We start from the raw sequence: 25,168 nt of genomic DNA, 5'->3' as shown, positions 1-25,168 counted from the left end.
GCGGTTAATTCAGAGAATCTGGTATTAAATTGCCGGTGGAGGTACTGTTTAACTAGCAGGTGTTTTGTCCGGTTCTGCGGTTAATTCAGAGAATCCGGTATTATATTGCCGGTGGAGGTACTGATTAACTAGCAGGTGATTTGTCCGGTTCTGCGGTTAATTCAGAGAATCCGGTATTATATTGCCGATGGAGGTACTGATTATCGAGCAGGTGATTTGTCCGGTTCTGCGGTTAAGTCAGAGAACCCGATATTAAATTGCCGGTGGAGGTACTGATTACCTAGCAGGTGATTTGTCCGGTTCTGCGGTTAATTCAGAGAATCCGGTATTAAATTGCCGTGGAGGTACTGATTAACTAGCAGGTGATTTGTCCGGTTCTGCGGTTAATTCAGAGAATCCGGTATTATATTGCCGGTGGAGGTACTGATTAGCTAGCAGGTGATTTGTCCGGTCTGCGGTTAAGTCAGAGAACCCGGTATTATATTGCCGGTGCAGGTACTGATTAGCTAGCAGGTAATTTGTCCGGTCTGCGGTTAAATCAGAGAACCCGGTATTATATTGCCGGTGGAGGTATACTGATTAGCGAGCAGGAGATTTGTCCGGTCTGCGGTTACGTCAGAGAACCCGGTATCAAATTGCTGTTGGAGGTACTGATTAGCTAGCAGGTGATTTGTCTGGTCTGCGGTTAAGTCAGAGAACCCGGTATTAAATTGCCGGTGGAGGTACTGATTAGCTAGCAGGTGATTTGTCCGGTCTGCGGTTAAGTCAGAGAACCCGGTATTAAATTGCCGGTGGAGGTACTGATTAGCGAGCAGGAGATTTGTCCGGTTTTGCGGTTAAGTCAGAGAATCCGGTATTATATTGCTGGTGGAGGTACTGATTAGCGAGCAGGTGATTTGTCCGGTTCTGCGGTTAAGTCAGAGAACCTGGTATCAAATTGCCGGTGGAGGTACTGATTAGCGAGCAGGAGATTTGTCCGGTCTGCGGTTACGTCAGAGAACCCGGTATTAAATTGCCGGTGGAGGTACTGATTAGCGAGCTGGTGATTTGGCGCCTTAGAGAGTCCAAACTAAGGTTTTGGTGGAGGTACTTTGGGCCATATATATTTTCGAATTGTTGGGTTGACATTTCAGAGAATCAGGAATTATTCCTGTGGATGTACTGGCTGTCAACCAGGTCAATTAACACTTTACAGAACCCAAACATCGGGGGGCCACAGGTGTTAGTCATTGGTGCGGCATCCCAGAGAAAATTTATTTGGCTTATATTAAAATTCTGCTTATAATTTCAGCTTGTCACACTCTGCGCTATTTCCAATCGCTTTTAGGGAGGTGGGTTCCAGGACGGCATTCCTCGAAATGATATCTCCGATGGAGCAAGTTTCATATGTCCTGGTTTTTATCACACAGGATTATGCCTCCGAAGAGAGCAGCCTCCAGACGGAGATACTGATTAGCGAGCAGGTGATTTGTCTAAATTTTTGTCCGGTCTTGCGGTTAAGTCAGAGAACCCGGCTTAAATTGCCGGTGGAGGTACTGATTAGCGAGCAGGTGATTTGTCCGGTTTGGCTGATAAGTCAGAGAATCAGGTGCTAAGTTGCCAGTGGAGGTACTAATTATCGAGCAGGGGAGTTGGCGCCTTAGAGAGTCCAAACTAGGGTTTTGGTGGAGGTACTTTGGGCCATATATTTTCAATTTGTTGGTTGACATTTCAGAGAATCAGGCATTATTCATGGGGATGTACTGGCTGTCAACTAGGTCAATTAACAACTTAAAGAACCCAAACATCGGGTTTTGGTGGAAGCACTTTGATTATATTAAAATTCTGCTTATAATTTCAGCTTGTTACACTCTGCGCTATTTCTAATCGCTTTCAGGGAGGTGGGTTCCAGGACGGCATTCCTCGAAATGATATCTCCGATGGAGCAAGTTTCATATGTCCTGGTTTTTATCACACAGGATTATGCCTCCGAAGAGAGCAGCCTCCAGACGGGTCGCAGAGGTGACCAGACCAGTGGCTGGGCGTCCCAGCGCCACCGTACAGAGGGATACGGAGATGACAAGAGCGGCAGCAGGTCAGGCCAGCACTGCAGCAACCAAGGGGATGCAGAGACAGGCTTAGCGGCAGTCCTCGCAGAGGTGCGACGGATGGTTGAGCAGGCGCAAAGGGACATCGCCTCCCTAAAACAGGACAACCAGAGCCTGCGGGAGGCGGCAGCTCGGTGCCCAGACACCGTTTCTTCTGCTCCGGGGCCCGCTACGGCATCCACTGTAGACTACTACGCCACATCAGCCGACCCCGCTGCGAATCTGGCTCGCAGCAAAACAGGTGAGAAGTCTCACTTTGTCTCACTTTGACGACAAACTCAAAACACGAATCTGGTCGCAGGAGGCCATTGACCTGGCAACCCTGGTAAAGGGGGAGGACCATGGGTCCTATGACATAACAATCTCAAAATCGGCAGATGGGGTGTGGCCAGTCCTGCGCTCTACACGAGTGCGCGTCTAAAATATGTGCTAATTTAGGTCGGTTTATACTGGTTATGGCGGTACCAGCAAGCAATTCTGCTTGCTGGTTGGTGGCGTTTTACCGCCAGTGATGTACAAAAAGAGGGGAAACTTGGTCCCCAGTGTGTAAAACAAATTTCAATGATGGTGATGTAAATAATGTTGCATTAACCTGTAAAACAAATTTCAATGATTGTGATGTAAATCATGTTGCATTTAACCTGCTGCCAGGTGACTGTAAGGCAGCTAGTATTTATTGTGAGAAGGCCGGTGTGATATAATAAGGGAGGCAATTGTCCATCTAGTCGACCGGATACTCTCACAATTTCGGGTACTTTATAATAACATGTTGCCTACATGATGATTATGTATCCGAACAATTTGGTGCTAAACAGTATGCATTTTTGATTGATGATATGTATAAATACGTTGGTTTTCTCAAAAATGCAGTCGCTGGGTAGATCCAGCGACAACATTCGCAATCACAGTGTTGGCTTGTTTCATAGTATGATTGTGTTTAGTGGTTGTCTCCCTTGGGTTGTTAGCACAAACAAATTCAGAACATAAATGGATTTATGGGAAACCATAAAAGTGGATTTTGCCCGGAATGTACATTTCACGTACGGTAAGAAACAAGTGTTGCAAATTGTATATAGTCTGTCGACCAGTCCCAGAGGTAAACCTCGCCAGATATGTGTGTACTTCATCCACTGCGATGAAACCGGAACCGAATGTAGTTTGTTGTTGTAACCATTAAGAATATTGAACGACTTCCGCAGAAATATGGACCGATGGCCGAATTAGGGCTGTGCGAGACTATCCAATCATAACCCCCGAATTTCCCCTACCTTTCTTTCTTTCTTTCTTTCTTTGGTGTTTAACGTCGTTTTCAACCATTCAAGGTTATATCGCGACGGAGGGAAGGGGGGGAGATGGGATAGAGTCAATTGTTTCTTGTTCACAAAAGCACTAATCAAAAATTTCAACGAAGTACAATATATTACGTTACTGGGAGAATGCAAGTTTCCAGTACAAAGGACTTAACATTTCTTAAATACTGCTTGACTAAAACTTTACAAACATTGACTATATTCTATACAAGATACACTTAACAAGGGTAAAAGGAGAAACACAATCCGTTAGTCGTCTCTTACGACATGCTGGGGAGCATCGGGTAAATTCTTTCTCGTCCCAACCAATATGGGACTCCCCCTAACTCGCGGGGGGCTTTCCCCTACCTGTCCATTAGAATAGCAATACATTATTATATCATATTATAATCGTCTCGAATATCATCTTCAAAATAAATGTTTAAAAGGTCTACATAAACACACCGAGTCACGGTTACTGGCGGCCGGTAGTAACAAAGTCATTTTCACGGCTCACGTGGAGCTGTGAAATCATCAGTAACAACATCGGCCGTTGCCTTGGAAACCCATGCCATCATAAACTGTCGTACGGCAGTGCTTGGAAATGGAGCTCAGCATTACTTCCAATGTTTCCACACACAAAAATGTCAATCATCCAACGATCCTCGGGTAATTTAAGAAAAAATAGGAACAAACATTGTTATAAGAATAAATATTAGGCAAAAGAATGGGAAAAACACGGTTTGACATAAAGCATGCACGTTCAAGAAGTATAATCTAGTGTTAGCTACATGTACATTGCGTGAAATAACACCATTTTGACGTGAAGCATGCACGTGCAAAAAGTATAAACTATTGGTAGCTATACATACATACATTCAAAAGAAGCGTTGTGTTGGTATCCTTGAACATATGTACGTTTTTGTTCCCAACTTAAAAATCAACATCAAGTGTGCTTACAATTATGAACAATCATTAATATATTTAATTTCTATGCAGTCGACTGCTTCCTGTGGCTAACTGCCTTAAATCAGACAGTGTCATCTAAAAACGAATTCGTCGTCATAAGTTTGTTTGTTTGTTTAACGCCCAGCCGACCACGAAGAGCCATATCAGGACGGTGCTGCTTTGACATATAACGTGCGCCACACACAAGACAGAAGTCGCAGCACAGGCTTCATGTCTCACCCAGTCACATTATTCTGACACCGGACCAACCAGTCCTAGCACTAACCCCATAATGCCAGACGCCAGGCGGAGCAGCCACTAGATTGCCAATTTTAAAGTCTTTGGTATGACCCGGCCGGGGTTCGAACCCACGACCTCCCGATCACGGGGCGGACGCCTTACCACTAGGCCAACCGTGCCGGTCAGTCGTCATAAGTAACAACAATAAGAATCTAACATTTAAAACTAAATAATCATGCAATGTCATGCAAAGAATAATGCTGACTTCATAACTGAAAGCATAACAAAACAAAATTGAACAGATGCGCATATGTGTCAGTAGAAGTATAGGAATCACCTCATAAATTTTGAAGTATAATTGATCATTGTTTGAAGCCACAAACAAATAAAACAGAGCATGAAAACGAAGATTAAGGAATAATTTTACAAATCCAATAACAAAGAGACTGCCAACGTTCCAAAATTAAGAATAAAACAAAAAGGGTAGGTTGTTGGAACGTTTGTTAATGACAAAACAATACATTCACAGATAGTTCGACCCAACGACTTCCTGACGAGTGGACGTAAACAGATAGAACTATCAAGATAAGTTTTGTGTGAATATTTGTTTGTCTGTTCACGACCGTTGGGTCGAAATATCTGTGAATGTATTGTTTTGTCAATAACAAACGTTCCAATTAATAATTTTACATCTTTTTATGGAAAGTGAGAGAAAAAATAATCACGTAAACTGCATATCAGTGTTTGTACAAATAAAACTACAAATGGGCCACAGAAGAACCGAAAAACAAACACAAGTAAAAATGTAGATTATGAACACTTTCAAAATACAAAAAATAAAGAATCAATCACAAGAGGAGAAACAATTTCATGAAAAAGAACATCCTGGTACTTCAAGAACTTCATTGCAGTCAACTATTGCGTGCGTTATAAAACTAATAATATGATTTACATATGGCAAAAGCGAAGCCAATTTTCCCTGACGCGAGCGCAAAGACCCACATAAACTGCGAATGGTTTGCTTTTCAAAGGAATTATATGTCCAGATAATAGTTAATCAATCTAACCGTGAATAGCATTAAAGACTTTTTGTTTTTTCTTAATATGCAATATAATTTCTCAATTCTACCCGTCATACAAAAAACTGGGCAAATGCTTTTGTTTTTAGATGTTTGTGATGAGATGTTATGAGACTGTTAATGTTATTTATTCCCCTACCAAATTTAGTAAACTGATTGATTCTACACGAGGTAGTGTCTATACAGTGGTACCGTAATCTCATGTCAGCGACTTTCTGAGTAACCTAAAGAACTAACACTGGTCACATGTGTGCTAATCTCTAGCTATTAAGTTTAATTAGGAGTAAACAATGCAACGGTGATATTTTAAGTGTGTTGAAACAACAGTGAAGACAATTAGAGAAATCTACCGGACAGACTTTATGATACAGAATTTTGAATATGATGACATGCCAAGAAACAGATACACGAGGGTTGGTCAATTGAATGAGGTATCTGACTGATTAATGACAATCACAAAACCTATTTTTTAAAGTGGTGTAAGTCCATGGTTTGTGTATAAAAATAGTTCATGCCTAAGAAGATAAAAGATGAAACGAGGAATCGATTTACTGCGGTATTCAGTGGTTGTATTCATTAGAACCATCGTCAATGCACTATGTAGTTCAATTAACGAGCTTGATCAGAAGCACGAATAACGTCGAGTTTGGTGTTAAATAGTATTAAAAAAAAGAATTATTTTTTTATATGCTCACTGTTACCAAATGATAAGTGAAATGGCAAAGAAATATTTTCGAGACATGTGATAATTTGCTAACCATCTGAATATTAGAAATAACGGTTTTATTGCCGACTTTCTTTCTTTCTTTATTTGGTGTTTAACGTCGTTTTCAACCATTCAAGGTTATTTATTGCCGACTAAATTTCGACAAAAATATTTATTAAAGGGACCCTGCGAACATGGAACAGCCGACGTGAGACCAGATTGGACCCAGGATGACATGACCTCATACAGCCAATCATTCACTGAACTCACGAGTATTAACAAATAAAATGTGCTCACGCAACAATGTTACACTAAGTTGATCTTACGTGTCTCTATTGCCTCGCTTTTTCAGCGGGACTGATTTAGATTCAACATCAGACCATAAGGAATGATGTAAAACTTCATTTATTGTAAATTCAGTTGCATTTGATTCTTCAGGATTTTGGCAATGCAATTTTAAAGCGAGCTGAGCAAAGCATAGCGTTCTGAAAAGAAGGGTGGGGACTTACCATTCTGTCCAAACACCCCAACCAAAAAAAGTTGACTTTTCGATATTTCTTTATGGTAAAGAATATCATTGTTGAAAATGAAAAAGTTCATTTCTTCTGAGAAGTCACCCTGATATTTGTCATTCAAAATGTTATTTTGTATTCGTAATTTTTAGAGTGATAAACAAAAATGACGGCCAACAGATTTAGAAGAACACCTAAAATGACTCCTGGTTGGTCAAATTAATCACATGGTGCAACAAAATGGTAACCATTATACTTTTTTGAATGCAGTGATAAAAATGATCACGACGTTTTCTTCAGACCAAGGAGATGGTAATGTTTCAGAATTGTGTAAAACTGAGTGAATTTGGTCAGGTCTTATCCCAAGTAGCCTCCATGCTGCAAGCTTTACATATGGCCTTCTACTTCTCTCTTGGGCGCGTTCTTCTTTACAGGATGCTTCTTTGCGCCAGGATTCTGCTGTGGATCTGAAATATACACACAGGTAATATTGTAACACAATGACCCGACAAAAACACTCACAGTTTTCATACCACATGCCAGTACAAGTTTCTGTGGTACATGTCATGCTTTTCTGAATAAATAGTTTCTTATTTTAGATAGAAGTACAAGTTGAACTCTATCTGAATTAACTTTAAAAAAAAGTAAGCTATATATTCTACTAGCTCTTTACAAGAAACTAACCACATGCGTGTGGGTGTAGCTCTTTGCTGAGACTTTGCATGTAAAGAGTGTTTTTCAAATGGAAAGATCTTCTACTGTATTTAATAAACAACTTTACTTTCCTTGGATATTTACCCGTTGTGACAGCCACTGCAGTCACTACCCAACATCGAGTTCACAAAAAGCCAGGTTTGTCGCAATAAAATCAACAAATACTCAGATTAAGAGCCAACACTTACCGACCTTCAAATGTGAATCGAAAGAACAATGATAATTATCGATTTAAAAAGTTTATTTTGTTAAGCTACCCCGCCTAACGAAGACAGTTTGGCCTCCCGAGTGTTGTGGTTGTCATTATGTTCAGGAGTAAAAAAACACTCCACAAAAACCAATGATTGTTCGATGTTTTTTTAAGCAGTGAGTCATGCAAACAAAAATGCTATGTGCATGTCAGTAACTCCTCAGCGTATAGCGTTTTACTCAGGAAGAGATCTTTCAATCAGCACAAATGCTAGCACTTCACAAAAGTCCCTAGAACGATTCTATATAGAAAAAGATATCATTAACTCTAAATGTATTGATTGAATACAAAAAGGAAAACAAGCCGATACCGTTTGGTGTCAAGCCTTCATAGATGTTCTGGCCAGTGAAGGTTGGTAATTCCTCGCTCTTCGTCTGTGGTCCGGAGTCTGAAAACAATATTTTATGACACTTCTGTCAAGCAACCTATCACATGTATAGTAGGAAATTGGTCATTTTGCAGATGTTTGGGGCGAATTTAACCTTCAAGGGTGCTGTGGTATAATTCTGACAATCCCGCTATAATTTAATCAAAAATCCGCTGTAACTATATAATTATGCTACATAAATCAAATTAACTGTAATCAGCAAACGGCCATCTCAGACAACTCTGCTGCGTCAAGAGGCCCGAGATCACTTCTTCATCATAAACTTAGCAAAAAAACCACTTATTGCGACATATTCGTAGCCAAATTAAAGCATTAATTCCCGTGTCATTTAATTCAAACTCTCTATGCCCGGTAAGGCCGTTCACTTGACTATCTAGAGCACCTTTCGGTTTAGGAAAAGAAGCCGATACCGTTTCGTTGCAAGCCTTCATAGATGTTTTGGCCAGTGAAGGTTGATAATTGGTCGCTGTTCTTCTTTGGCTGTGGTTGGCTTTCAACAGGTCCAGTGTCTATAAAAAAAAAGTAATGACACTTCTGTCAAGCAACTAATTACAGGTATAGTAGGTTATTGGCCATTTTTAAGATGGATAGGGCGAATTTAACCTTCAAGGGTTAAAGGGGCTTTTGCTTTAATATAATTCTGAAACTTCTGCAATAATTTGCTAGAAAATGCTCTATGATTAAGCTAAACTAATTAAATGGATTTCAATCAGCAAACGGTTATTTCAGAAAACTCTACTGTGTCAGGAGTCCCGAGTTCAGTTCGTCATCATAGTGTATTCAATACTAGTGGGTAAGCATTCGTGAAGACAAACTAAAGCTGTTGGATTCAGAAATTCAAATCTCTAATCTAGCGAGTGCGTACTCATTTATCAGGGTCATTCTGCGTTAACAAAGACTTCTATTGGAGAGCATAAACCATATATATTGGACTAGTGACGTAAAATCAGTACACAGTTGAGGTTTTGTTGACGTTTTTGAAGTCACACAGGGGAAACTTTCACAACCCTCCAGGGTTTGATGGCTTCTTAAAATGATAAAAGCCTTATGCTGATCTATTCAAACCACGAACATGTAAACTCTTTTTTAAAAGGGGCAGTGAAGGAATGACGTCATTCTGAAACAGAGAGCGTTCATGCTCTTTTCTGTCAAGGTAAACTGGCCGTTTTGTAATGTTCTACCAATTTGTGGAGGACTGCTATCTTAACTGTCAGTTACACTCGCTGCTGCGCGAGAGAACTCAAACATCGTCAATTGATTTCAAGCAGACGACCATGCCGAGTTGGCAGTGTGCGTGAGTGGTCTCCCCCACAGCCTTATATTCCTTATAGGTCTCTTTATCAAACTCTTTTAGTTTAATATCTCCTCAGTGTTGCAGATCTTGTAATAGCAACAAAGAAAAACACCATACAAAAAACAACACCTTTAAGTGGTAAAATCAAAGCAAACGCTATATTAGTTTCCTCAGCTGATGGGGCGCGTGTAATTTGAAAGTGATATGACACATGTCTGAGTTTAGTGAGAGAACAGATCGAGGGACAGTGTGAGACATTCACAGATATCAAGATCACATGTAAAAACTCACTCAGGCCGCTATGTGGGCGTCCACGACGGCACAGGATGACCACGACGATGATAAAGACAATGCCAACCACGAACACCAAAGGTCCGAGTACAATGGTGGCCCATTTGTAAATTTGGTGGTTTTCTTCGCCTGACACAACAGAGATTAAATGTTACACAAAGGAGAAATTGTGAGAAAAAAACCCACATTTTGCTCACATTAGCTTATTTGATGTTAAAAAACCCACCATGAAGTGGATATAATTTTAAGCAGCAGCAACTAGTGGTGAATTGCTTCTTTCTTGATGGAGCTCCTTGTCTTTGTCTTGCTGCCTTAAAAATTAGTAAACTTCTCAATCATAATTTCGCAGGCTGATCTCCAAGCCCATCTGGTCTTTGTTTACCGTCTAATCAAGACTGCTGGTATGAGCTTAGCAATGTGCTCTCTTCATCAGCCCCCCTCTCTCTCTCTCTCACTCTTTGTCTGTCTCTCTTTGTGTATATGTCTCTCTCTCTCTCTCTCTCTCTCTCTCTGTCTGTCTGTCTCTCTTTCTTTCTGTCTTTCACACTCTTTCTTGCTCTCTCTCCTTCATTCTCTCTCAATCTCTCCCTGTCACTTTCTCTCTCTCTCTCTTACTTTTTCTCTCTCTTACTTTCTTTCTCTCTCTCTCTCTTTATCTCTCTCTCACTCTCTCTCTCTCGCTCTCTCTCTCTTTCTCTCTATACCCTTCTCAGTCTGTCTCTCTGTCATATCAACAAACACATCCTAACACATTTCAACCAAAACAACTTATTCCATCCTAAACAATCAGGATTTAGAGCTAAGCATTCCTGCCACACTGCCTTAATCTCTCTTGTTGATCAGTGGTTGGACAAAATAAACGATAATGAATTCTGTGGTGCCATTTTCGTAGACTTTGCAAAAGCCTTTGACGTAATTGATCACACATTATTGCTTAGAAAATTCGGTTTGTATGGCGTCGGATATGATACTATCAATCTTGTTAGTTCATTCCTCTCTGACAGACAACAGACAGTTCTTACAAACACTAGAGCATCGAGCATGCAAGCTGTAGATTACGGTGTACCACAAGGATCGGTATTAGGACCTCTGCTCTTCTCAATATATGTTAATGACCTCCCCCTTTATATTCAACATTTATGTGAACTTTTTGCAGATGATACCACAATTCACTCCAGTAACAAAAATTTAACTCGCTTATCAGAATCCCTCCAAGGAAGTCTAAACCAGCTGACAGAATGGACTGACCTAAATCACATGTCTCTTAACCCAAAGAAAACCAAATATATGATAATTACAACTAGACAAAAACGACAGAATTTTACCTCAACTGGTCCCGATTTAATGATTGACGGCAATATAGTGGAAAAAGTCGACCATCACAAAGTTCTAGGTGTCCACATCGATAACAACCTGTCTTGGTCAACTCACATTGAACAACTTAGTAAATTAGTGTCAAAGAAAGTGTACCTCTTATCTAGAATTAAACACTTCCTTAATTGTCAAGCCAGGAAGTTATTTTTCACTGCTCATATTCAGTCTCTTATTGATTACGCATCCACTCTATGGGACTCTGCAAGTGATAATTCCCTAAAGCTACTCAGCAGATTACACAAAAGAGCGCTAAAAGTAGTATTACTCAAACAGACTACTCTCACCGACTCAGACTACATCAACATAGGGGTCCTACCTCTGAAGTCAAGAATGAATTACAACAAAGGAATAATGATGCATAAAATTATGACAGAAAATGCACCCGAAACCATTTGCTCAAAGTTCTCTTTGAAGAATTCGCACCACTTTATAAAACTAAACACTCCTCTTCCTAGGATAGACCTATTTAAATCAAGTCTTGTTTATTCAGGAAGCAGCCTCTGGAACGCTCTTCCGGACGCCCTGCGGCAATCCACCAACACAGATTCTTTTAGAACCAAATATTCTTTCCATTTAATGAACTCTATGAACAAATAAACTTGATTGGTATGTTTTCTTTGTATACAGTTGTTCATTATCGGAATTATGGTTTATTGTGACAAAATCACGAAGATTTGGCTCTGTAATACATTGTTTTGCTGAGCTAATGTATTGTTGGGTTACTTTCCGTTTATCTTCATTGCTTTACACCCAATTTTGAACACTACCTTATGATCTACAATGCTTCTACATAATGCGCTTCATGTACATAAACTTATATGTTCTACCATTAATGTTTTTATGTAACCTTTTTTTCCCTAGTCATAGTTATAGTAAAATAGTTTAGTCCCTCTTTAGGGCGAGGGCCAGATGCAAAAAAGCATACCTATGCTTATTCTTGTCACCCTCGAAAAATAAAGATTTGTCATTGTCATTGTCTCTGTCGTTTTCCTCTTTCTCTCTTATTCAGAGAGAGAATTTTGCGAAGGAATATGAACAGACCATTGTTTATTTGAGGATGAGGACTTTGGCTCAGTGATATACTTACTGTTACATGCGTCATGTTTGGTGACAATCAGGGTGGCGGCATTGACCCAGTCCCGCTGACACGTCACGGTTAAGCCGTCACACTGGTCACCCATCTTGTCCGAGGGCAGCTGGAGATGGCGGACATTGTACTCTCCTGTTGCCATGACGGTATCCCCTAGCAACCAGAGCAGTCTTCCCGGTGGAGATCCCAGAGGCAGAGAGTCAGCGGAACAGAAACATGGCGCGGCACGGGATCCAGGGATGTGATTCAGATACGAGCAGTTGTGGGTCAGTCCGCCTGACAAAGAGAATTGTTAAGAGTCAGATCATTTAGAAGGGAAGGGGCCCTTATATGGACCGGCTCCTAATTTGGACCTCCTCCTATTCTGACAAACTAACGGCGCTAGAGAGCTCAAAACAATTGCACTCGCTGTATTTACCCTCTCTGGATAATTTGCACACGTCAACACCGTTGCAGACACACAAACCACAAAATCGTAAGGCGTTTCTTTTTACAATTTGGGCAACGGACTAGTTTATGTCCTCAGACAAAACCGTTATCACTCAAATATTGCTATATATGACTGTTTAGACTGTATTTGTTACTGTATTTGTTTATTGCCCGTTTGCCTTACGCCTGAGACTAGGTTTTTCGAAAATATCTCGCCAGCTACAAACATTTTTAAAAATGAAGAAGAAGAAAATATGTTCCCATAAAGTATAGCTAACAGGAGTTTACGTTTGTAGACTATAGGCACATTGGTATTAATTAAGTCTTCATAATATCCTGGGCCAGTTTTGCAAAATAGAGGTCAAACTCGTGCATTTCATGGCGTAATGTTTGTGTCATCTAGGTAGGACTGTGTCGGTTTTTGCCCGCATCGAACAATTGTTGTTAAAGGGGTTGTCTCAAATGCTGAAAGCTTTCCTGCCTCACAGATACAGTGTTCTATCTATGTTGCTAGAGCGTGTGTGTGGGTGAGAGAGAGAGAGAGAGAGAGAGAGAGAGAGAGAGACCGAGAGACAGAGACGCAGACGCAGATAGTTTATTCAATAGGCCATAGCCCCTTATGAAGGGGTGTGAACAAACGGTTCACATTGCATATAAATTAAACTCAACAGGTGCACACAAAAAAGGTACAAAATAATAATCGCACAACACATACATTACACGGCATTTAACTAGGAGGTTACAACATCTCTTAATTTAAAGGCTTTATACAAATACAGGGATACATTTCGGACAACAGTTTCTTGAGGTGATGCTAAAAGCAAGCTGAGTCGGAAAATGCTTGGGTTCTTATAATATTTAAATGGGATCAAATTTTCTCTTAATTTGTTATAGTATGGACAACACAAAACAAAATGGACTTCATCTTCTTGGTTTTGTTTACAAAGAGGACACATCAAATCATCGGCATTATGTTTTCTATATCGGTAAGCATGCACTGCAATTTCTGAAATGCCGAATCGAAACCTGGTCATAATAAACTTTAAATGCCTATCCATATTCGACAAAAGATAGGGTTTAATGTCATGTACAGTACAAAATGTCCGATAAACAGCAAATCTATCACTATTTTGCATATGATAATCCCACTCTTGCCATCTGCAATCGACCAACCTTTCCCTAAAAACACGCAAACAATCTTTTTTCATTAACAACGCCCTGATTCCACCACACAAAACCAAAACCGTACTCATACAATTTACAACGGACACCTGAGGCCCAGTTCGTTTTACCACTTTCATCCATTTTATACAACATTTCATAGGATTTACGAGGAAGTCTGTGCGCCTCCATCTTTAACAATTTCAACCAGTAGCTAATGCATCTTAAAATAGAATTCAAATATATCGGATATCTGTTTGTCTCGCCATATACAAGATCATTAGGTGTTCGCATTCGAACTCCTAAGAACTTCTTCAGTGCAAATAAATGGACTTTTTCACACTGCAGAGCAGCCTTATCCAGTCCCCATATCTCAGCACCATACTGTACTATTGGTTGTACTTGGGAATCAAACAACTTCCAAAAAAAACATTCAAACTATTATTATTAAGCACAGATAATCTTTGTATAATACACATCAGAGCATTTTTGGCCCGGCTTGAGAGATCGCAACAGGCAGCAGTAAAACTAAGTCGAGTTGAAAACAATATTCCTAAATACTTATACACGTTTACAACAGGTAATATATCACCCCCATATGTCCATCTTTCCCTTGCACTCAAATATCTACCCTTTCTAAACACAATAATGTTACTTTTACTCATGTTTACCTTTAAATGAAGAGAAGACACTGTCCTGCGTAAATTATTTAACTGAGTCTGTAGACCCACAACTGTCTCTGATAACAACAATAAATCATCAGCAAGCAAAAGAATAAACAATTCCAAATAATCATCAGTAAATGTGGCACCATGTCTTCCATTCTCAATTATCTCAAGTGCTAACTCATTAATAAAGAGAGAAAATAAAACTGGGCTACATACATCGCCCTGTTTAACACCAAATGTACAATTAATATAATCCGTAAACTTTGCTCCACATCTCACTTTTATTTTTACATTATCATACATACTCTTCACACACCTAAAGAGTTTCCCTTTTATTCCGTTTTTTAACAGAATTGGCCAGAGCAAAGCTCTATTGATGGAATCAAACGCTTTCTCAAAATCTATAAAGGCAACATACAGCTTACGATTCAAAGAAAATTGTTTCTGTACAAAGGCCAAAAGTGTAAACATATGATCAATAGTGGAATAATTCTTCTTAAAACCAGCTTGATATTCCCCCGTACTGTTATTACATTCAATCCATTCTTGCAACCTGTTATTAATCACAGTACTATAGACCTTGCTACTAACATTACACAGCGAAATTCCACGATAATTATTTGGATCATTCACATCGCCTTTCTTAAACAAAGGGATAACAATGGACTCTGTCCAGCTTTCTGGAAATACACCCTTGGAAAACAAAAAATTAAACAAGTGTACCAAAAAGTCAATCCCTGGAGAAAAAACATTTTTCAACAGTTCTCCTATTATTCCATCAGGCCCAGCAGAGAGAGAGTCAGAGAGAAAGAGAGAGAGAGTGAGTAAGAGAGGGAGAGAGAGAGAGAGAGATAGAGAGAGAGTGAGTAAGAGAGGGAGAGAGAGATAGAGAGAGAGTGAGTAAGAGAGGGAGAGAGAGAGAGATAGAGAGAGTGAGTAAGAGAGGGAGAGAGAGAGAGAGAGAGAGAAAGAGAGAGAGAGTGAGTAAGCGAGGGAGGGAGAGAGAGAGAGAGAGAGAGAGAGAGAGAGAGATTGTGTGCGTATGTGTGTGTGTGTGTGGTTCTTGTGGTGGTGGTGGTGATGTATGTGTGTGTGTGTGTGTGTATGTGTGTGTGTGTGTGTATGTGTGTGTGTGTGTGTGTGTGTATGTATGTGTGTGTGTGTGTGTGTGTGTGTGTGTGTGTGTGTGCATACATCTACATATATGCGTTCACAAGTACATGCAGATAGACGCAGAAAGTCAAATACATAAATATACTTTCTGACTTTTATCAAAACTGACAGATGAAGAACACTCACACACACACACACACACACACACACACACACACACACACACACACATACACACACACACACACACACACACAAACGAGTCAACCAGCATGGATCTTTTACTGGCCCCTCGATGCTCCCTGTTCGACGGCAATTCATTACTTTTCTTGTCAACGGCCAGTGCTCTGAATAATGCGCAAACCCTTAGAAAGCTTTGGTGTTAGTGTGACATGTATCATGTCAGCACGAGATACACGAGTATGCTAATATGGCACAGGTTAAAAAAAATGACCTGCATGTTTGTAGAGGCCTGGTAAGGGGGGAAACATTTGAGTCATTTTAAGTAGTCTTTATGAAGAAATAATTAACCAGAGGAAAGTAATGATTGAAGTAAATGTAAATAAAATTAGGTATACTTTTGACGTACTTATTATGTTCTTATCCATATTGCAAAATATGTGTAGATCGCGAGATATTTTCGAAAAACCTGGTCTCAGGCGTAAGGCAAACGGGCAATATTTAGCAATAATGACCCTGAGTTTTTAGTAGAAACAAAAATAATAATAAAATCTCAAAGTATGTCGCTCCTGTGAATTTTACCATAGGTTTTCTTCGGACCAAACAGTTGGCTGTGCCAAGCCTGCTACTGCACCCGATGGTGTGCCAATGCGATGCAAGTCATTGCCAACACGGTCTCACCGGACACATCCATTTCAGAACTGAACGACAATCTTAGAGTAGTTCTCGACGATACCCACGCTCCGATCACCTTGGAAAAAAAGGTCACTGAAGAAGCCGACGGCTAGGTAAAGCACGTTTGCCGAGGAGCATCGCAGGACAGAACGGCAATGTTGTTGTTCTTAAACAAATATATGAACTCGCAAAAAAAGAATGTTACGGATCTTGTCTACCACGAAAAACGTCACATTACCCAGCTAAAAATGGAAGTCTGCAGGAACCTTAACTCGCTGCTTGGCTAGACAAAGTGCTCGTCCCTGCCCAGTTTCGACCAAAACAAACTCCCAACAAGTTTCTCTGACTTCTTTCACGAAAAATTTCGGTTGATCAGGGACTCTTTTCCTGATCCTGTTCTTGTGCCTAAACCAAATCATCCTTTTGTGCACACTCTTCTTGACGCTTTCACACCCGTCTGTGAAAAAAAAGTCATTGACATTCTCCGGAAACTGCAACAAAATCGTACGAGTTAGACCTATCGTCATGATGTTCTTTTTCCAACGATTACAAGGATAATGACAGATTCCCTCAGCACCGGAACAATGCCATCTGAATTCAAAACTACAGTCTTCAAACCCCTTTTTAAGAAACCTTCTCTGGATCCCTACGTCCGACTTCAAACCTTTATTTCCTTTCAAAATAACTTGAGAGAATCGTTCTTTTGCAACTTCTCAGCTACTTAGAAACCAACAACCAGCGTATCACCCTGGACATGGTACGGAAACAGCCCTCCTGCGCATTGTGAACGATATCCTCACAGCGTTAGACCAAGACAAGATCTACGTGCTCATGGTCATCGATCTTTCCGCAGCCTTTGACACGATAAACCATGACATTCTCTAGTCTTGTATTGGCTCCAGTCAGGTTTTTGCATGGCAGGAGTCGCTTTATTCTAGTTCCGGTCCTACATATTTGAACGTAAGCAGTTATTGTTAGTCAAAGATCATCAGTCTCCTACAGCCCTGCTGGAGTTTGGTGTCCCACAAGGCTCCATCTTGGATCCTGTACATTTCATCATGTACACCACTCCACTTACAAACTCGTATTGACAGTCACTCTGTCGAGCTTGAAATGTTCGCAGACGACACTCAACTGTGTAAGTCAACCAGTCCGGCAGAATCAGACAGCCTTGTTCTGTCCCTTCAGGAGTGTACAGAGGATGTTAAAGTCTGGATGAACACAAATAAGCTAAAATTGAATGATGACAAGACGGAGGCCATCCGCTTCTCTACCTCTTCTTTTGACAGAGTTAATAACATTCCCAACACGTTTTCTCTCGGTCCGTGACCTCACAATGAAACAACATACCAATACAGTCTGTCAAGCAGGCTACTATGAACTGAAGCGAATCGCGCCTGTACGCCACTTCCTTACAGAAGAAGCAACAACAGTTCAGGTGACATCCTGCATCCGCTCAAGAACAGATTATTGTAATTCCTTCCTTTCTGGTGTCCTTGTTTCAACGATTAAACCCCTACAAGCTTTTCAGAACTCTGCAGTTCGTCTCGTTTTCAAAGCGAGTCGTACACAATTAACACTGCACATCGCTGCTGTTTAGTTTACCCTGGCAGCCTATCGCTCAACGAATAAAGTACAAAATCTGCTGACTCTGTTTCAAAGTGATTACAAACTCTGCCCCTCTTTACCTCTTAGGCACCTCTTACAATTGTACCCACCGTCTCGAACACTTAGCTTGTCTCCTGACAATCGGCGCTTCAAAGTTATCCGGTACAAACGAAAGCAACATGGTTTCCGCAGTTTTTCTCAATTTGGTCCCATCATTTGGAATGAATTACCATACAGTGTCAGAAACAGTCAATCACTCTTCTCTTTCAAAACCAACCTCAAAACACACCTTTTTCAAACATTTCTTTGATTAGCTCTTAAAAAAAGTCCCTACGAGCAGCTAACCTGGTGTTTGTGTGCGTGTTTGCACGTGTGTGTGTGTGTGTGTGTGTGTGTGTGTGTGTGTGTGTGTGTGTGTGTGTCTGTGTGTGTGTTTTGAGTATCGGTCTGTTGTATGTGTTTGTTAGCGTGCTTGACTGTGAATGCAGTGGTGTACTGCTATTTACATTTTGTTTCTTAGTATTACCATGCATGGATGTATGTATGCATGCTAGTATTCATATGTGTTTGTATGTATGTTTCCATGTGAGCTCATTGATGAACATTTTCCATTTTGAGACATTTTTAATGCAAATTGTACTATTTAAATTATCATGTTGGTGTTTTATTGAACCTGCAAAGCGCTTCGAGCTCTCGGAAGCGCTATATAAATGTTTTATTATTATTATGTTTATCTAGGTAACCAAAAGCCTACACTCTACTTAAATCTCCTCTTTATGATACGAAGAAATGTTGAAATGTTTGCACATGCATGACAAGACTTATAGCATGTTGCATTACTTTAAGATTTTCAAATAAGATTTCACACGTTTGGCTATTTATTCAAAAATGTTTGCTGGAAAAAAGCGATGTTCTGGCAATTAAACGCACTTTCGGATTGGGGATTTGTGTATAGTTTTTTTCTGAAATGTCTAAATGTACACCAATAAGTGCATATGATTTTAAGTAACAGCAGCAACTAGTGGCGAATTGCGTCATTCTTGGTTGAGATCCTTGTCTTCGTCTTGCTGCCTCAAACACTAGCTTCGCATGATGATCTCCCAGTCCATCTGTTCTTTGATTCCCCCCTCGTCCGTGTGACCAAGGCTGCTGATCAGAGCTAAGATGTGTGCTCTCTCTCTCTCTCTCTCTCTCTCTCTCTCTCTCTCTCTCTCTCTTTCTCTCTCTTTCTTTTTTTGTGTCTCTCTCTCTTTCTCTGTCTCTTTCTCTCTCCCTCTCTGATTCAGGGCAGAATTAGGGGAAGGAACATCGACAGACCATTGCTTACATGAGGATGCGGACTTTCTCTTCAGTGATACTTACATGTTTCATGTTTAGTGACAATCAGGGTCGTGGCTTTGACCCAGTCCAGCTGACATGTCACGGTCAGGCCGTCACACTGGTCACCCATGTTGTCCGAGGGCAGCTGGAGATGGCTGACATTGTACTCGCCTGTTGCCGTGACGGTATCCCCTAGCAACCAGACCAGTCTTCCTGGTGGAGATCCCAGAGAGTCAGCGGAACAGAAACATGGCGCGGCACGGGATCCAGGGATGTGATTCAGATCCGTGCAGTTGTGGGTCAGTGAGCTGGGTGTTGCTGACAAAGAATTATTAAGAATCAAATAATTATGTATGTCAAACAACTACCGAATTCGCTTCCCACCACGAAGACCCGTCGCGATATAACCTTGAACGGTTGAAAACGACGTTAAACACCAAAGAAAGAAAGAAAGAAAAGACCATGAAGACGATAGAGCTGTTGCTTTGTCAGAACCTGCCCCTGTAACATGGGACACTTGAGACAAAATAAAAAACGCTCGCGCTGGACCCGAGTACTCTTCAGACTGGCTCGCTCCCCCAGTATGACAGTTTTTGTCTTGTGCACGTGGATTACAAAAAACAAAAACAAAATTATTTATTTATTTTACACAATTAAAACAAGAGGCGAAGCCTTCAAGGCTCCCGTAAGAAATCAACAAACAGTAACATAACACAAACTCACTCACTTCGTAACACACACACACACACACAAACACACACACACACAAACACACACACACACACACACACACACACACACACACACACACACACACACACGCACACACACACAGTTAAAACTAACGCATCATATCAACTCCATGTATAATTTTCAAAAGAAGGCAAACAGATAAAATGACAAGGGTAATAGGTTAGGTACCTGCCATGTGGGCACTTTTTCCACTGCTGTCCTCAGTCCTATACTTTTCATCAAGACTTGTCACCATGCCGAGTAGATCTAAATTCGGAAGTCTTCATGTCCCTGAGGCATATATCTGACATAGCGTCGATCTTGTTGTAGGTTAACCTCCTTTCTGAAACAAATTGCAAAATGCGATTAGTTATGATGACTACAACCTGCACAAATATAAACAGTGTTTTGAAACAGAATAGTCAGGTTAGGCAAAAAAAAAAAATTGTCTGTTTAGGGTAACCCGACCGACCCTATCGATTTGGCGCCGACCCAAAAACTTTTTTTTGATTTCAAAAAAAAAAAAGAAAAAAAAAGAGGTAAAAATGCTAAAAAGAGACATTTGGCGTTTCTTTCTCTCCCTTTCTCTCTGTTTTATTTATACGTTAGTTTTGAAACATGTATTCATCAAATATAAGAAGTGAATGTTCAGCCAACATAGCGTTTACAAAAGAAAAAAAAAAAAAAAAAAAAAAAAAAAAAACCTACCTACCTACCGACCCTACTTTTTTTGGTCATGTTACCCTAAACAGACAATTTTTTTTTTTGGCCTTATACAAGCCACTTTACCTGTGCAGCATGGTAACCCTACAATATGCGAAACATGTCGACTGCAGCAGCCTGGTTCTTAAAATAATTCTGACGGTCAACACAGCCAGAAATGCCAACAAAGACAAGAAAGCTGTTGCAAGGTAAGCTTACCAAACGTTACATAGCGAATCATATGATAGTGCGTAAACAGCAAACAGTATATCTACAATCAAAGAGAGGATCGAGTCTGGAATGAAACGCGATACAGATCTAGCATTCAAAAACTGTCTTTCACGTTCAAGGAAGTTGTTGCAAAGTACTTATAAGACTTACTAAATTGTACAGACAAAACCATGACAGTGCATGTTTTGAATCTGAGGAAAAAATCGTGATCATTTTGACTTTGAGAACAGATTCATTCCGTTTCCTTATATCTGCATGTTCAAGTAAATGGTGGACAGTTTTTTCGGGCAGAGTAAACTTAACTTGAGACTCTACTGCAAGTCTTGAAATTCACATAATGTCATAAATCGAACCACGAGCAAAGACATCCAAACATTACAGGCACTTTAGATCAACTCATTTCACTGGAGGTGACTGCCTAGCACTGTGTTTGACATCCGTGTCTGCTGAAATAAAAAGAAATTAAAACAAAACGGATTAACAGTAGGTGACACGTTATCAGAGTGGGAGACACTAGATCTGTCTCTGAACTTACCGGGATACGGCTGCAAGATCGACACTGACTGCCGCGCTTTCGACAGCTCTTCCTCGCGTGGACATTGGAAACACGCTGTGCAGATCAAATTGTAGGAAATCTCCCTTTGGTATCTTCTTTATTTACTTTTCTGGAGCTTAGAAACCGAACAACATGAAATCGTCTTCCCCGGCGAATCGGCGAGGTGAGAACTGGACCACAATCCTTCGCGCGACCCCTGACCTGATCTTGACACCTGACCTGCCGTCTACATGCCAAACACGACACAAACCAGTCAACTGCTTGTACCCCTTCAAAACCCCCACCACCCGTTTTCTTTGGATACACGCTTTAACTACACACATGCCGACACCATGTTGATCATTGCTTCAATAATTTGAAGATGGTGCTTGAAAATTAACCACGTGAAATGAGTATTTCGGTGTTTAGCCAAAAATGTTAAAGTTTCTACCACAGACATACACACATACATACGCACGCACGCACGCACAGACAGACAAAGTTTACCATCGCATAGGCTACACTTACGTGAGCCAAAAATTATTAGAGTAAAATTAAACATTAAAACGTTCATAATAAACAATAGTAAACAAGAATTTAAAAAAAAAAGAAAATAATAATAATAGACCGCCCATACCGGGAATCGAACCCGGATCACTTTGGCCATAGGCGGACGTGCTTTCCACCACGCCACCAACTCTGACAATTTTGCCAGTGAACTCAAATGACTAGGGTGCTAAAATTAGGTCGCGCAGCACGCGAAGTGGCACACGCACGCAAAGCCTGGTGTCGCTGGCTGACTGGCTGTTCTATTCGCCGAACAGCAGTTCTATCCCACCGCGAATTGCGCCCACCGCCAAGAGTCGTTTTTGTGGATTATTTCGCATTTAGGTCCCAGGTAACATTATGAAGTTTTAATACGATCAATCGGACCTATTATCAAGTTAGTGTATCAACTTTTGAACGAACTGCGCCCAGTAGTTTCCCAGCAATAAACTGTTAAGTCGAGACAGACACACACACACACACACAATTAAAGTCTGCTGGACCCCAGTACTGCGTACTCGGGGATAAAACTTCACATAGCTCTGTTTACATTTAGTCAAGTTTTGACTAAATGTTTTAACGTTGACTGGGAATCGAGATGTGTGTGTGTGTGTGTGTGTGTGTGTGTGTGTATGTGTGTGTATTTGTGTGTGTGTGTGTGTGTGTGTGTGTGTGTGTGTGTGTGTGTGTGTGTGTGTGTGTAGAACGATTCAGAGAAAACTACTGGACCGATCTTCATGAAACTTCACATGAGAGTTCCTGGGTATGATATCCTCAGACGTTTTTTTACTCATTTATTTGATAAATCTCTTTGACAACGTCATATCCGGCTTTTAGTGAAAGTTGAGGCCGCACTGTCACGCCCTAATTTTTCAACAAAATTGATTGAAATTTTGGTAAAGCAATTTTCGACGAAGTTCGGACTATGGGATTGCATTTCAGCTTGGAAGCTTAAAAATTAGTTAATGAGTTTGCTAATTAAATTTGTCATTAAAATCGAATTTTTCATTACAGATTAAAAAATGATCGCATTGTATTCTTCACCTTCTCCTGAATTCAAAAATATATAGATATGTTATGTTTACTCTAAAAATGTGCTCAGAATGGAAAAAACAAGTCGCGTAAGGCGAAAATACAATATTTAGTCAAGGAGCTGTCGAACTCACAGAATGAAACTGAACGCAATGCCATTTTTCAGCAAGACCGTATACTCGTAGCATCGTCAGTCCACCGCTCATGGCAAGAAGAGCGGGGTAGTAGTTGCGCTAAGAAGGATAGCACGCTTTTCTGTGCCTCTCTTTGTTTTAACTTTCTGAGCGTGTTTTTAATCCAAACATATCATATCTATATGTTTTTGGAATCAGGAACCGACAAGGAATAAGATGAAAGTGTTTTTAAATTGATTTGGACTATTTGATTTTGATAATAATTTTTATATATTTAATTTTCAGAGCTTGTTTTTAATCCGAATATAACATATTTATATGTTTTTGAAATCAGCAAATGATGGAGAATAAGATAAACGTAAATGTGGATCGTTTTATAAATTTTTATTTTTTTTTACAATTTTCAGATTTTTAATGACCAAAGTCATTAATTAATTTTTAGGCCACCAAACTGAAATGCAATACCGAACCCCGGGCTTCGTCGAAGATTACTTGACCAAAATTTCAACCAATTTGGTTGAAAAATGAGGGCGTGACAGTGCCGCCTCAACTTTCACGAAAAGCCGGATATGACGTCATCAAAGACATTTATCAAAAAAATGAAAAATATGTACGGGGATTTCATACCCAGGAACTCTCATGTCAAATTTCATAAAGATCGGTCCAGTAGTTTAGTCTGAATCGCTCCACACACACACACAGACACACACACACACGCACACACACACGCACACACGCACGCACATACACCACGACCCTCGTTTCGATTCCCCCTCGATGTTAAAATATTTAGTCAAAACTTGACTAAATATAACAAGTCGCGTAAGGCGAAAATACAATATTTAGTCAAGTAGCTGTCGAACTCACAGAATGAAACTGAACGCAATGCCATTTTACTCGTAGCATCGTCAGGCCACCGCTCATGGCAAAGGCAGTGAAATTGACAAGAAGAGCGGGGTAGTAGTTGCGCTAAGAAGGATAGCACGCTTTTCTGTACCTCTCTTTGTTTTAACTTTCTGAGCGTGTTTTTAATCCAAACATATCATATCTATATGTTTTTGGAATCAGGAACCGACAAGGAATAAGATGAAAGTATTTTTAAATTGATTTGGACAATTTAATTTTGATAATAATTTTTATATATTTAATTTTCAGAGCTTGTTTTTAATCCAAATATAACATATTTATATGTTTTTGGAATCAGCAAATGATGGAAAATAAGATAAACGTAAATTTGGATCGTTTTAGAAATTTTTATTTTTTTTTTACAATTTTCCGATTTTTAATGACCAAAGTCATTAATTAATTTTTAAGCCACCAAGCTGAAATGCAATACCGAACCCCGGGCTTCGTCGAAGATTACTTGACCAAAATTTCAACCAATTTGGTTGAAAAATGAGGGCGTGACAGTGCCGCCTCAACTTTCACGAAAAGCCGGATATGACGTCATCAAAGACATTTATCAAAAAAATGAAAAAAACGTTCGGGCATTTCATACCCAGGAACTCTCATGTCAAATTTCATAAAGATCGGTCCAGTAGTTTAGTCTGAATCGCTCTACACACACACACACACACACGCACGCACACACATACGCACATACACCACGAAGTACTTCGTTCGCATGCTTCGCGGAGACGAGCGTGATGCGCCTCAGTCTTTGGGTTAGCCGAGACTATCTGGAGGTAGTCTCGGCGATGACTGTTTATTTGGTTATTGATCTTTAGAGATTGATAACGACTGACTAAATGTTTTTATATCGCTTCACGCGACTTGTTTAATGTTGCATTTTCAAAGAGTATGTTATTCTGTATGTGTTTCAAATTTCAGAAAAATAACT

General features: G+C 40.2%; 2 protein-coding genes across 2 annotated transcripts in view; one reads left to right on the top strand and one right to left on the bottom strand.

Annotated features, from left to right (window-relative positions):
• Window positions 1-287: 287 nt before the first annotated feature.
• Window positions 288-2,989, top strand: LOC138978240 (uncharacterized). The gene is made up of 2 exons (XM_070350909.1): window positions 288-1,463; window positions 1,959-2,989. The coding sequence occupies exons 1-2, from the start codon at window positions 1,359-1,361 to the stop codon at window positions 2,355-2,357; spliced, it is 504 nt and encodes a 167-aa protein (XP_070207010.1). The 5' UTR covers window positions 288-1,358; the 3' UTR covers window positions 2,358-2,989.
• A 108-nt stretch (window positions 2,990-3,097) lies between these two features.
• The window catches only part of LOC138978239 (uncharacterized), a 23,975-nt gene continuing 1,904 nt past the window's right edge, over window positions 3,098-25,168 (bottom strand). The window contains exons 3-9 of the mRNA XM_070350908.1: window positions 19,459-19,734; window positions 12,260-12,538; window positions 9,799-9,927; window positions 8,624-8,722; window positions 8,136-8,213; window positions 3,746-7,328; window positions 3,098-3,355 (exon numbers count right to left, since the gene is read on the bottom strand). Of these exons, the coding sequence (XP_070207009.1) occupies window positions 7,249-7,328; window positions 8,136-8,213; window positions 8,624-8,722; window positions 9,799-9,927; window positions 12,260-12,538; window positions 19,459-19,734 (941 nt within the window). The 3' untranslated portion in view covers window positions 3,098-3,355; window positions 3,746-7,248. The remainder of the gene's footprint in view (window positions 3,356-3,745; window positions 7,329-8,135; window positions 8,214-8,623; window positions 8,723-9,798; window positions 9,928-12,259; window positions 12,539-19,458; window positions 19,735-25,168) is intronic.

Source organism: Littorina saxatilis, linkage group LG10 (assembly GCF_037325665.1).
Source record: "Littorina saxatilis isolate snail1 linkage group LG10, US_GU_Lsax_2.0, whole genome shotgun sequence".
Lineage (NCBI taxonomy): Eukaryota > Metazoa > Mollusca > Gastropoda > Littorinimorpha > Littorinidae > Littorina > Littorina saxatilis.
Note: the sequence above shows the minus strand (reverse complement) of the source record. Positions and strands in the feature narration are given on the sequence as shown.